Source organism: Manacus vitellinus, unplaced genomic scaffold (assembly GCF_001715985.3).
Source record: "Manacus vitellinus isolate BGI_N305 unplaced genomic scaffold, ASM171598v3 scaffold_16_pilon, whole genome shotgun sequence".
Taxonomy (NCBI): Eukaryota; Metazoa; Chordata; class Aves; order Passeriformes; family Pipridae; genus Manacus; species Manacus vitellinus.
The window spans coordinates 288,536-300,982 of record NW_021939189.1 but is presented as its reverse complement, the minus strand read 5'-3'; the positions used below and the strand labels follow the sequence as shown (position 1 = coordinate 300,982).

Below are 12,447 nucleotides of genomic sequence, written 5' to 3'. Positions count from 1 at the left end.
ATGGAGACCAGTTTGGAAAAGAAGCCGGAGCTCTGAATGGGTGACATGGCGCAAGCATAGAGGGCAGCGAGGGGATAGGACAAGAACACTGTGATTACAAGGGCAACGCGGCTCCACAGGGACAGATCCCACTGCACAGGTCCCACCCTCCCTGTGCCCCCTGCTCCAGGCCCATTCCTGCCTAGAGCCAGCACAATGGGACAGGAGGGGAGCAGATGCTGCATCCCATCACACGTGTGGCTTTCTGCAGGTGCCTCCACCCTGCTCCATCCCAAGGCAAGGCTGGGCATTCCCATCCTGTGGCCTCACAGCCCAGGCACCTTGTTGGCAGTGGTGCGGTGCTCCAGGAGGAGCCGGAATCGGTTGCAGGTTCGCTTGTTGTCCTTCAGCCCCTGGCCCAAGCCCCGGTTGTCATCCTGCATGAGGCGCCGGTCCAGGATCACCTCCAGCTGGCCTGTGAAGAGTGGGTCCCCATGCCCCAGGCTTTACCAGGAGCCAGCCACCCCCCATGGCATGGAGCTCCAGAGACAGCAGGACCAGGGCACCCTGTGCCCAGCCTGCAGCACCCTCCTCCCCTACATCCCCTGGGGAGGGGAGCCCCAGCTCTATAGCAGGTCTCCAAGGCATAGGCCTCCAAGACACAGGCCTCCATCTCACCGCTGCGGAGGCTGGAGACTCCCAGGGCCTGGGCTGTGAGCAGCGTCAAGCGGCTCTGCATGTCCTGAATGTAGGCCATGGCAGGCATGGGGTAGAAGTTGGCCTGCAGCGGCAGCTTCCGCTGGTACCTGCGGGGCTGGATCTGTCAAGGGACAGAGGTCAGTGGCCAAAAGTGGCTCCCACAGTGCCCAGCGCTGGGTGTCGGGGTACTGTCCTGTTGTGGGCAGGTGCTGTCCCTCCCTAGGCTGCCACATACCTGGAAACCATTGAGGTCCGTGAAGAAGGTGTTGTCGCTCTCAATGTCGGTGCTGAAGCGCAGGGCCAGCTCCTTGTTGATGTGGTCACGGATGTCCACCAGGCAGGACACATCCAGGGACAGGCCCTCCACCCCTGCAGGTAGGTAGTGAGGGGCTGGGCCCCACAGGCAGCATTGCCCAGCACCACTGGGCCAGCGACGCCCCGGCACCACCTCAGGATCTCACCTGGCACATTGTACAGCCGCACCATGGTCTGAACGTGCTCATAGTAGCTGGCAACCTCTGAGAAGAGGGGTCCCTCCGTCACCCGCACCACTGGGGGGTTCTTGGGGGCATAGGGCTGGGAGGAAGGAGCGCTGTGCTGAGGCTGCTGCCTGAAGACAGTCCCGCAGGCACAGCTGCCAGCTGGCTAACAGGACAAACCCTATACCTTGGCTTCTCCATCAGGCAGGAAGAGATAGGCCCCACTTTTGTCCTTGGAGGTCCTGGTGCCGTAGACGAGGAACTCGCTGCTCACTCTGTGCCCCTGCTCCTCCCCAGCTCCGCGTATGCTCTGTGGGTGCGGGCCAGCACAGCCATGAATGCGGAAGGCAGCATGGTGACCCCCTCCCCTCCTCCACTCCAGAGCCCCACATTCACCTGCAGCAGGCCCGAGTGCCCTGAGAAGCAGGCCTGCAGGTGCTGGTTCTCCAGGCAGAAATCATCGGCAGCAGCCGGGAAGACTTGCAGGGGCAGGGCCTCAGGCTTGCGCACAGGCAGGTCCCGACCGTGCAGGTACAGGCGCGTGGAGGACCTCAGCGTGGCATGGCCGTCCAAGGACCTGTGCAGCTGCAGCACACGCAGCCCCAGCGCGGGCAGGCGGGCCAGCACAGACACCTGCAGGCAGTATGGGGACCTGAGCCAGCCCCCCGTGCCTGGGGACGGACTGGGAGTCAGTCGGGCAAAGGCCCCCCCCTCTACTGAGGGGAGACGTGCATGGGGCCTGGTGGTTTGACAGCTGTGGGAGCTTGTGTTGTGGGGCAGGGACAGAGCAGGGCTGACAGAGTATCCTGGCAGTATGCAGGGATGGGAGGCTGGCATACATGGTATGTGCAGGCTGAGGATGGGGCAGGCAGTGTCACCGGGGCATCCTGTACCTGGTAGACGTCAGGAACCACTTCGGTGGCGGAGCTCCAGGTTGCGCTGAGCTGGAAGGGCAGGGGCTGGCCCTCCTCGGAGAGCACATGCACATGCGGGGAGTCCACCAGCATCGGCACCACACTCAGGCGTTCCTGCTCCAGAGGGTTGAACACCACCAGGAACCTGCAGGGGGTCACCCAGGGATGGCATCCCAGCCGCACCGCATCCCAGATGCCCAATGCCCCACACTACCCCCACGTTCACTGCATCCACCCATAGCTTCACAGCATCCCAGATACTCCATCACTGCCTCTCCACAGCCCCACAAGTCCCTAAAGCAAGGCATGAGGCCCTACCGGGGTGAGGTGTCCAGTTTGACCACTGTCTTCTCCGGGAGGGAGTCCTGGCTGGGGCGCGTGTCATCCTGGGGAGAGGAGCAGTGAGGGCTGGGGTATGCCCACACCCTGCCAGCTGGGCCCAGAACACAGGCACAGGCTGGGGCCCTTTCCCCAGCCACGCCTGCACAGAATTGTGCTCCTGAGGGCATGGGGACAGCATGAGGGCATGGGTCATTGCCCCCATGGAGCATTGTGCTCCTGAGGGCATGGGTCCAGGGAGCCAGGGGCAGGCACTGCTCACCATGCTGAGGAAGGGCGCAGCGGGGTCATGCTGATATGTGTCCTTGTCCCCCAGCACAAGGTAGTGCGCAGCGTTGATGATGACGCGCTTCAGGTTGGTAAGGGAGTGGAGCAGCCTGGGGCACAGGCAGAGTGAGCCACCCAGGGCCATTCAGCCACCCAACACCCCCCACCTCTCCCCAGCAGAGGAGCCCCAAAAGACCCCTACACCCAGCCGCACTCACAGCCCTGAGCCCACCAGCCCCTCCCTGACAGGCTCTGAGGGTGCTCCAGCCCCCACACATACCGGACTCCGTAGTCCACAGCTACAGCCTCCTTGGCGGTGCCAGTGATGGCATCGTGGTGCTGGAAGAGGCCCAGGTTGCGTCGGGCGTTGCTCAGCAGGGCGTAGTCGGAGAGCGGGTACCTGCCGTCGGCACTGGCATGGCGGGCGTGGGCGAGTGCCAGGCTGTACAGGATCTCTGCCCCCCTGCACAGGGACAGGGTCACAGAGGATCTCTGTCCCTGTGCCCCAGTGCTGTGGGGGCTGGCCTGGACATGCCGGCGGGGGCACACACTCCCCTGGGACTGGGCAAGGGTTTGGCACTGCCTGGGCCACCCCAGCGTATTGGTGGCTGGTGCAGACCTGGGGGCTGCTGGAGCTCCCAGATGCTGCCTAATCATCCCTCACCCACGCCCTGCACACCCCCCATGCTCCACAGCCCAGTCTGCTGCCCCTCACCGGAGGTGGGCCTCTAGCACCCGGTCCAGGCTCTTGTAGAACGGCCGGGAGGTGTAGTATCCCGTCCAGTAGTGGTCCTCCCGGTCAGCATAGGAGAAGAAATCTCCAGTCAGCACTGGGAACCCAGGCGGCCTCATCCCCGGCACAATGCCCATCTTCTTATACAGGGCATCAAAGTAGTCAGAGAGCGTCCCAAACTGCGCCTGCAGGACAGCACATGTGGCCCTGAGCCAGGGCTCCCACAGTGGGGGCTCCCATCAACTCTCCCAGCACTGGCCACCCTCTGGCTACACTCTGTGGTGGCCTCCTGGTGCCCCCAGCCCCACTGAAGATCCTCGCACGTACCTGGACGTGGAGGTCGGGCCGGGAATTGAGGAAGTCGAAGATGCGCTGGTAGTTGAGGAACTGGGCGTCCCACTCCTGCGGCTTGTCGTATCGGAAGTCATCTCCCAGGGGCACCAGGAGCACCTTGCTGCGGTACAGCTTGGACTTCTTGCGGTACTGGTCCAGCAGCAGCTGGGCTCTGCATGAGGGCCAAGGCATGAGACTGGCCCTGGAAAGGCCACCGGGCTGGGAGCCATGTGCCCCTGCCACACTCACCGCTCCGCCACATTGGCATCGGTGATGGCACGGGGAGGAACCTTCCAGGGGCAGTTGATTCGGCCTCCAGGCAGGCGCTTGAAGTCAAACTGGCAGCAGATCTTGGGGTCTGGCCCACAGGTGTGGGGCACATCGTAGCTGTAGAAGGGCATCATGTGGCAGAAGATGTCAGTGCTGGTGTCTGGATCTGTAGGACCAAGGACAGGTGAGCACCAGCAATGGCTCTCCCTTGCCTGTCCCCAAGCAGGGGGTTCCAAGGAGAGCTGTCGGACAGAGCAGAGTTGGAGCCCAGAGGACACAGCAGCCTCCCTCAGCATGCTGGGCACAGAGGCAGATGGGGAGTCACCCTAGGGCTGCTGCATGGGGCAGAGCCATCGCCTCCTGGCGCTCAGCTCATCTGCACAGTAAAGTGGCTGGTAGCCATTCCCTGCTGCCACTTGCCCTACAGGGCCCCTTCTGCCGTCCCCTCCTGGCAGCCTCTCACCCCACGTCTGTCTCCACATAAACTCCAGGTTCTGGGTGGCAGCAAAGTGCTTCTTGATGGCATAGTGCACACGCTGGATGAGCATGGCCGTCAGGTTGGAGCGCTTCAGCAGGTAGGGCATGGTGGAGCTGTACCCAAAGGGGTCCACGGCCCAGCCCGACCGCGGTGTCACACCTGGGGGCACAGAGACCTGTCAGCCTGTGCTGAGCCAGCATCACCTCCTGTGAGGAGGGTCCTGCCAGGGCCAGGGTGCCAGTCAGCATTGTGCTCCTCCTGCTCAGCACCCACTCTGCTCTCACCAATGTTCTTCTCTAGCCACTGGTGCCCCTCGATCAGCTGGTCAATCATGGCGAAGTAGTGGGAATTGGCCTCGTCGGGCATCACCCAGCCACCTGTCACCATCTCCAGCTGCCCATTGCCCACCAGCCTGCGAGGGGGACACCCAAGATGTGACCAGAGTCCCGCGTGAGCCACATGTCCATGGCAGAGATCCCCTGCCTTTAGCCACCTGGAGCCCACCCACAGCCCCCACAGCCACTGCTGCCATTCCTCACTACCCATGCTGACTTCACACAGAGACACATCCCTCTGCCAGCCAAGGCCCCTGCCAGAGCACCCAGCTCTCACCCCTCACTGCAGTGGCTCTGGCATCTGGTGGCACTGGGAGGCTGCTGGTAGTGCCAGGGCACCCCATGGTGAGCAGTGCAGGGCCCACGGTTGCTGCACTGCAGTCAGGGCAGCCTTCCTGTCCCCAGGGCTCTTTCCTGCCCTACCTGCGCACTGCAGCCCGCTTCTGGGCACTGATGTTGTCCCACCACTTGGAAAAGAAGGAGATCTCGGACCAGATGAAGCGTCGGCGTGGGTCCTCCTGCATCTTCAGCACCATGCTGTTGAGGATGTGCTGCGTTTGGTCATAGTAGTACTTGTCGAAGGTCTTGATCCAGCCTAGCAGCACAGCTGGGGGTCACTGTGGGGGCCCAGCCCTTCCCTGCCAGCACTATGCGGCAGCAGGGGCTGGGCCAGCCCTTCCCCTCCTCTGCTGCTCACCTGGGTCATTGTGGGAGTGCGGCACCACAAACACCTGCAGAGGTTCCATGTCCCACTCGTTGGGCTCATAGGTGATGTCGAAGCCCTGCTTCCAGACACCGCCATCCTGGTTGTCAAAGGGCAGCAGGGAGTACACGGCCAGCATCTGTGGGTGGGAGGCAGGGCTGAAAGATCCCCAAAAGAGTCGAGCCAGGACCCCACAGACGCCCAGGTATGGACCCCTTGTGCTAGCAGAGCCACCAGCCCCTCACCTGCAGGTCTGGGCTCTGTCCCTTGCCCCCCAGGGCAAACTGGCAGTCCTGTGGGGACACGGAGAGGAAACTTGGGCGACTCTCAGGGGGCAGCACCCAGGAGCCATTTGGGGGGTGATGGGGCAATGCCGGCTGCCCCTCCGCGTGGGCCGTCAGCTCCAGCACCGAGTCCTTGATGTGGCTGATGATCTCATGGTTCTCCTCCAGCAGCTGCTCCAGCTGCTCAATGCGGTTCTGTAGCACTGAGATCTGGCTCTGGGGGGACAGAGGCCACGGTGAGAGCCAGGAGGTCATCCAGAGCTATGGGGAGCCAGCCTTGGCCCTGGCAGCCGAATGGTGGGAGGCCAGGGCTGGCTCTCCATGAATTTCCCTGGCTGAATGTCCCTGTTTGTCATCCCATGGCCCCTCTCACCCACCCCAACCCCCTCAAACTCACCCTGGGGAAGTTGCCCCCACTCTGGTGTCGTGCAGGGTCGTGCTGTACCCGGTCCAGCATCAAGTAGAGGGAGAAGACGGCCACGCAGAAGATGGCAGCTCCACACACTGTCACCTGCTTCTTCAGCTTCATCACGAAGGGATGGAGGGACTCACCTGCGCCGGGATACGGGGAGGGGGGCACACGTCGGACAGCGCAGCCCCCCACCGCGGCCTCCCGCCTCCTTCTCCAAGCGCCCTCCCCGCGTCCTACTTGGCTTAATCCGGTGCTGAGTATTTATAGCTGCGGATGGGGCTGGGGAAGGGGCCAGGGCCGGGACAGGCCGCGCGGCCCCGCCGAGCCGGGCAAGCGCCCGGGCCGCGCGCTGCAGCCCCGCGGGCCGGCCGGGGCCGGGCCGGGCCGGGGAGGGACCGGGGAAGGCCAGGCCGGCGCCGCGGGGACACCGCGGACGCTCCGCTCTACCCCGGGCGGCTCCGCGGCCGACCCCGCTCCTCACATCGCCCGCCCGGGCCCAGCCGGGATGGGCCAGGCCAGGCCAGGCCCCGCCCGCCGCTCCGCCCCCCGAGCGCGGCCCCGGGGAGGCGATACCGAGCGAGCGGGCCGGGCCGGAGCACCCCGCGGAGCACCTCGGGGGGATCGGCCCGGCCGGGACCCACCCACAAGCTGGCCGCCCTCCCAGCCGCGGGGCCGAGTTGAGATGCCGCTGCCTCATCCCTGTACGCTGTCCCAGTGCCCTGTCCCATTCCACCCCCCCATTGTGCCCTGTCCCAGGGACCCGTCCCAGTACTCCCCATCCCAGTGCCCTGTCCAAGTGCACCCTGTCCTGGTGCCCCACCCTGGTACTTCATTCTGGTGCTCTGTCTCGGTCCACTCTGTCCCCGTGTGCCCTGTCCTGGTATCCCGTCCTGGTGCATCATTACGGTGCTCCATCCCAGTGTCTCTTCTCTCAGTGCCCTATCCCAGTGCAGTACAGACCCATATCCCCTCACAGACTCCTTACACGCAGCTGCAGAGCTCCTGTGTTTATTGAGCAGGATGAAGCCGGGCAGGAGCTGCGTGTGCTGCGACCTCCACCCAGGGCATGCGGGAGCCTCTGGAAAAGGAAAGGGGCACAGGCACCCACAGCTGCACCACAGCACGCCCAGGCAGGGTTCTGCTGTGCCCCCAGGCACTGCCATGGGATGGATCCAGGGGCTCCGTCACTGCCCAAGGGAGGGACACTGCTGCGGGATTGATCCAGGGCCCCTGGTGCCCCCATCAACGGTGCCTCTTGCGGATGGCAATGAGGTCCTGGTGGATGGTGCTGAAGCTGGGCCGCTTGTGGGGGTCATACTCCCAGCAGCGCTGCATCAGCTGGTACACCTCCTCAGGGCACTGCTCGGGGCGGTCCAGCCGCACACCTGAGGTAACAGGGATGGGAACATGGCAGCCTGCACCACCAGTCCCTCACCCCCCACAGCCCCATCTAGCCCTCCCATGGGCCCAGCTCTACAGTGGATCTGCTGTGCTGGACCCACAGCTCACAGTGGCCCTTGGGAGCCAGCCTTGCCTGTGTCCCCTACCCTGCTCCACTGCCTCCCGTGTCTGCTGGTTGCTGAGGTTGGCATAGGGGATGGCGCCCAGGCTGAAGGCTTCCCACAACAGGATCCCAAAGCTCCAGACATCGCTCTCTGAGCTGTATCGGCCTGGGGACATGGAGCAGGATGAATGGTGGCAGCTGTCACCACTGACTGGTTGTGCCTTCACTCCTGAGGGCTGGGGTACTTTGGATCTCTGCCTCCCTCCCCAGGATCAGGCGCGTGGGAGTGGGACAGTGCTGGACTCCTGGCTCCCAGCAGAGCTGTGGGGTGCCAGGCTGTGCCCAGCACCATCCCATACCATAATTGAGTGCTTCAGGGGCCGTCCACTTGACAGGGATCTGCTTCATCCCCCCTGTGGAGGCATAGATGCCATCCTCCTCCTCCCGTGACATCCCAAAATCACTGATCTTCAGGGTGTTCCTCTCCGTCACCAGGCAGTTGCGAGCAGCCAGGTCCCTGTGGCGGCCCCGAGCCATCAGCCGTGCACCCGGCTGTTCCTGGGGCTCCAGGACAGTGAGGGTTCCAGGGCTCTCCCTGCCTTGCCAGGGCCCACCTGTGGATGCAGTGCTTGCTCTCCAGGTACTCCATGCCAGCAGCAGCATTCTCTGTCATCCTGACCAGCTCCTTCACCCGGAGGTGGGGCCCCTCGCTGCGCAGGAAGCTCAGGAAGTCCCCCCCTGCACCCGGATTGTGGAGCTGGTGGGTGCCTGGGCACACCCATATGTGCTGGGGGGCTGTGGGTCAGAGCCACTCACCCTGCACCAGCTCCATGACAATGTAAATGGGCTGTTTCTGTGTGCAGACACCAATGAGCCGCACGATATTTGGGTGCCTGTACTGCTTGAGGATCCTGCGGGAACAAGGGTGAGCACCGCAATTGTGTGGGAGCCCAGCTGCCTCAGGCACAGGCCACTCAGTACCAACTCCAGGGTGCTCTACCGAGCTGGCTCAGGGATACAGCCCTCAGCACATCCCCTGCTGCAGACCCAGCGGGGTTGAATAGCCCCAAGGATGGATAGACAGGACGAGACAAGCACACTGGCCGCACAGACCTGGCTTCCTGAAGGAACTTGGCCTTGAGCTCAGGCGGGAGGTTTTCCCGGCAGGATTTCACAGCCACAGCGGTGTTGTCAGCACGCAGGCGGCCACTGAACACCTCCCCAAAGTTACCCTGCCGAGACACAGGCACACTGGCTCAGCTCACCATGTGGCCCAAGGAAAATCCTGTTCTTCTGTAGACCCCGTGGGGACAGCTGGGCCCTCCCCTACACCCCACAGCACCTCGACTCACCCGGCCAATGCGCTCCCCCAGCAACACATCTTCGTGGTTGAGCACCCATTTGTCCTGCAGTAAGCAACACTGGTGAGCTGTCCCCCAACCCACATCTCCCTGCAGCCCCCTCTCAGACAGCCCCAGAGGGGATCCCCAGACCTCAGGGTTCCCCAGGCCTTAGTCCCCCCATCTAGCTGGAGAAGCATGCCTGGGGCTCCCAGCCAAGCCCTGGGAAGACGAAGGGGTCGGGCAGGGCTGCCCCTGCTCAGGGGGCCAGTCCCCCTTCCCGCTGCCTATGTCACCTTGGGTACAGCCCTGGCCAGGACGATGCCACTCTTGCGGGTGATGGGCTGCTGGCTCTGCAGGAGGTGCTGGATGAGCAGCGGGATGGTGGGGAAACTGTCCCCCTCCAGTCGGAACATGTTCTGCAGGAAGGGCGGGTGAGGGGTTGTGCCCAGCAGGGACCCCTGTCTGCTCATGTGGGGTTGCCCTGGCCTTCCCCCCTGCCCATGATCACTCACATCGGCAGCCTGGATGATGAAATGCCGGGGCTGCCCGTTCCACAGCACACTGAGCACATACTCCTGCTTGCCCTGGCTCTCCCGCACCAGGAAGTCCCCATTGCAGGTCAGCAGCTCCTGCACCTCCGAGCGTGGGATGGCCCCGTGATACCAGACCTGCTGGCACAGCGGCTTCTGCACCTCCGGGATCAGGGGCATAGGGGGGGGCAGCTGGAAAGAAACAGGGTGAGCCCAGCCATGTCTATCCCTGAGTCGTGCCAGAGATTGGCAGCAGTGGTGCCCAGAAGCTGCACCCAGGGTAGAGCTGGACGAGAGTCTGGAAGGGCTGGAACAGGGAGGGGAGGGGGCTGTGAGGCCAGAGGGGAGGGGGGCAGAAGGGCCAGCTAGGTGGAGAGCAGGGTGACTGGAGGTGCCCAGGGACTCACCGAGTACTTGGGGCTGAAGATACCCGTGATGTGGTTCTTGAGGGTCTCTAGAGCACTGGCCCCACTTCGTTCCTGCTCCTGGGGGAGGTACAAGCTGTGCGCCAGCTGGGGAGGGCCCCATCCCTGCCACTCCCAGGGCATGGGAGGCAGGACTCACCGTGGAGGAGACAGACTGCCGGTCCTCTGGTACAGGCAGGGCAGGCAGGGGCTCCCTGGCCCCCAGCTCTGCCAGCTTCCCTGCCAGCATGTCCCGCTGTGCCTGCAGCTTGGCCTGGGTGCAGAGGCAGCCCTCGAGCTGCTGCTGCACCTCGAGCAGCCCCTGGCGCCTGCTCAGCAAGTGCACCCTGGGGAGGGGACAGGGTGGTCAGCACCCGCCGCCCTGGCCCCTTGCTCCCCCTCCACTGCACCTCACCGCTTCCCAGGGCTCCAGCCCTGCTCCTCTTCATGGATCTCTGCCTTCAGCTCCCACACCTGCTGTTCCTTGCTGCTTACAGCCTCCATGGCAGCTGCCAGCTCCTCCTCGACCGACGTCAGGCTGCAAGAAACACATGCCAGCATGCTGAGCCCCTGTTCCTAACCTGTCCCTTGCCTGTGGCCAGCCCCACTCACCAGTGCTGGACACTCTCAAGGGTCAGCTCATTCAGCTGCAGTTCCCCTGGTGCCAGGCTCTCTGTCTCCTCCAGCAGGCTCTCATCAAAGGACACAGTTGGTGGCACCTCGGAGTCATACCTGTGGACACCCAGTATGACTCTGCCTCCATCTGCTCTGTGCTGGCTGCCAGCAACTGTGGGTGGCAGGGCCGTGCCCGGCAGAGAGGCTGCGGCTGCACAGGGCCATACTGGTGGCTCTGGATGAAGCCGCTGTACTCAGTGGCAGGGTTGATGGCCTCGATGGCACCGGCAATCTCATGGTGAATGGCAAGAACGTCCTCCTGTGCCAGGCTGCTGATGCTGCAGTACTCCCCAAGGATCTCCTTTCTGCAAGAGCACTGCTGGTTCTGGGGGACCATGGGGGTGTCCAGAGGTTGGCAGTGGGGTGAAGGGCTGGCAGGGGGGTGCGAGATGGGGAGTGGGGCATGGGATGGGCAGTGGGGAACAGGACAAGCAGCAGGGGGGGCAGGAATCTTACAGGATGAGGACCATCTCCTGCTGCAGGTTGTAGAGGGACTGGTGCAGGCTGGGCAGCACCCGCTGGTAGTAGTGCTGGTGGTGCAGCGCAGCTGCCTGCACGGCCAGCACATATTGGTTGTGCAGGGCATAGAGCTTCCAGAGGCTGCGTACATACTTCTCCTTTGCTTTGTCCCGCTCTTTGTCTGTGGGGAGAGGCCGTGGAAAACACCAACCACCAGCACACCACCAGTCCCAGCATTGCAGCACATCAGCATCAGTGAGGGGCAAGAACACCTGGCAGGGCTGGGGCAGGGGCCAGGGGGTGTCGAGCTGGGAGAGGGTCCCAGGGCAGGCAGGGCAACCAAGGCTGGGGCAGTTACACTATGACACAGGGATGCTCCTGACTCACAGCGTGGTTTCCCAAAGCCTCTGGACTTTTGCCTATCTCCTTGGGGGCCAGGCTGGGCTCTCCCCACGCTGCCCACTCCAAGAGTCCCCACCCGCTCCAGGCTGGGCCATGATTCCCACAGGGTGCAGGATGCTCCAGCCATACTTGGCCCACAAGGGGAGCTGGGAGGGGATGCAGTGGGATGGAGCTGAGGGCCAGGCTGGCACCTTTGCTGGCCTCCTGGTACTTGCGTTTGGCCTGGGCGCTGTCACGTGCCAGGCTGCGGTACTGCGCCTTCAGCTTCTCCATCTCCTGCTGTGTCGTCTGGGGAGGGACATGGTCAGGGAGCGGGGCCAGGCCACGGCCTCACTCCCCCGCTGGCCCCCACATACCCGGCTGTACTCCTGGCTGAGCAGCTGCCACTGCTCACTGAAGGCCTTGCGCAGCTGCTGCTTGTCGCGGATGAGCAGGCTCAGCTTGGCCAGCGGCCCTGCCACCAGCTCCTCTGCGTGCTGCCGCAGGATCTGGCTCAGCGTCTCCGTCCGGCTCGCCAGCACCCACCAGGTCTGTGGGATGCCAGCGCATCAGGAAAAGTGTGGGGACAGCACCCTCCAGCACCACACCAGGCTCTGCAAAGCATACTCCTGCTCCAGGGCATCCCTACCTTCTCCATCTGGCCACCATGGTCACCACGGAGCTGCCCAGTGCCCTCCTGCTTCTCCAGCTGGGAGAACATGTGGTGCAGCATCCCTGCGTACTCCCGGTCGCTCTTGGCACGCTGCGACATCCACTTCTTCATCAGCTCCAGGAGACGCAGCTCCCCGTCCTGCAGCCGCAGCAGCGCGCTGTGCCCCCGCGGGCACCACAGCTCCGGCCCAAAACCCATGGCACCACCGTCTGGGTGGGGGGAGGCTGTGGGGTGCCAGGCCAGGCTGAGTCAT

General features: G+C 63.8%; 2 protein-coding genes across 4 annotated transcripts in view; both read right to left on the bottom strand.

The window, feature by feature from the left end:
* MAN2A2 (mannosidase alpha class 2A member 2) overlaps positions 1-6,342 on the bottom strand; it is a 7,726-nt gene extending 1,384 nt beyond the window's left edge. The window contains exons 1-20 of one of the 2 annotated variants that reach the window (XM_029958818.1): positions 6,211-6,342; positions 5,775-6,029; positions 5,524-5,668; positions 5,250-5,421; positions 4,776-4,903; positions 4,477-4,650; positions 3,993-4,179; positions 3,738-3,915; positions 3,393-3,595; positions 2,958-3,140; positions 2,673-2,787; positions 2,390-2,457; positions 2,051-2,216; positions 1,554-1,790; positions 1,345-1,467; positions 1,140-1,254; positions 914-1,047; positions 658-799; positions 321-454; positions 9-32 (exon numbers count right to left, since the gene is read on the bottom strand). In XM_029958818.1, coding sequence (XP_029814678.1) covers positions 9-32; positions 321-454; positions 658-799; positions 914-1,047; positions 1,140-1,254; positions 1,345-1,467; positions 1,554-1,790; positions 2,051-2,216; positions 2,390-2,457; positions 2,673-2,787; positions 2,958-3,140; positions 3,393-3,595; positions 3,738-3,915; positions 3,993-4,179; positions 4,477-4,650; positions 4,776-4,903; positions 5,250-5,421; positions 5,524-5,668; positions 5,775-6,029; positions 6,211-6,342 — 3,015 coding nt within the window. The remainder of the gene's footprint in view (positions 1-8; positions 33-320; positions 455-657; positions 800-913; positions 1,048-1,139; positions 1,255-1,344; positions 1,468-1,553; positions 1,791-2,050; positions 2,217-2,389; positions 2,458-2,672; positions 2,788-2,957; positions 3,141-3,392; positions 3,596-3,737; positions 3,916-3,992; positions 4,180-4,476; positions 4,651-4,775; positions 4,904-5,249; positions 5,422-5,523; positions 5,669-5,774; positions 6,030-6,210) is intronic. The other variant, XM_029958817.1, reaches the window with a different exon arrangement.
* Positions 6,343-7,292: 950 nt separating this feature from the next.
* On the bottom strand, positions 7,293-12,412 carry FES (FES proto-oncogene, tyrosine kinase). 2 transcript variants are annotated; one of them, XM_018069543.1, is made up of 18 exons: positions 12,171-12,412; positions 11,899-12,072; positions 11,734-11,830; positions 11,138-11,321; positions 10,849-10,986; positions 10,619-10,738; positions 10,422-10,544; positions 10,167-10,353; positions 10,010-10,087; positions 9,585-9,794; positions 9,366-9,488; positions 9,082-9,135; positions 8,843-8,961; positions 8,546-8,640; positions 8,344-8,467; positions 8,089-8,246; positions 7,773-7,895; positions 7,293-7,610 (listed from the first exon to the last, which is right to left on the bottom strand). In XM_018069543.1, the coding sequence occupies exons 1-18, from the start codon at positions 12,390-12,392 to the stop codon at positions 7,468-7,470; spliced, it is 2,472 nt and encodes an 823-aa protein (XP_017925032.1). In that variant the 5' UTR covers positions 12,393-12,412; the 3' UTR covers positions 7,293-7,467. The 2 variants fall into 2 exon arrangements, with proteins under 2 accessions (XP_017925032.1, XP_017925031.1); XM_018069542.1 differs by having other exon boundaries at positions 9,366-9,794.
* Positions 12,413-12,447: the final 35 nt, after the last annotated feature.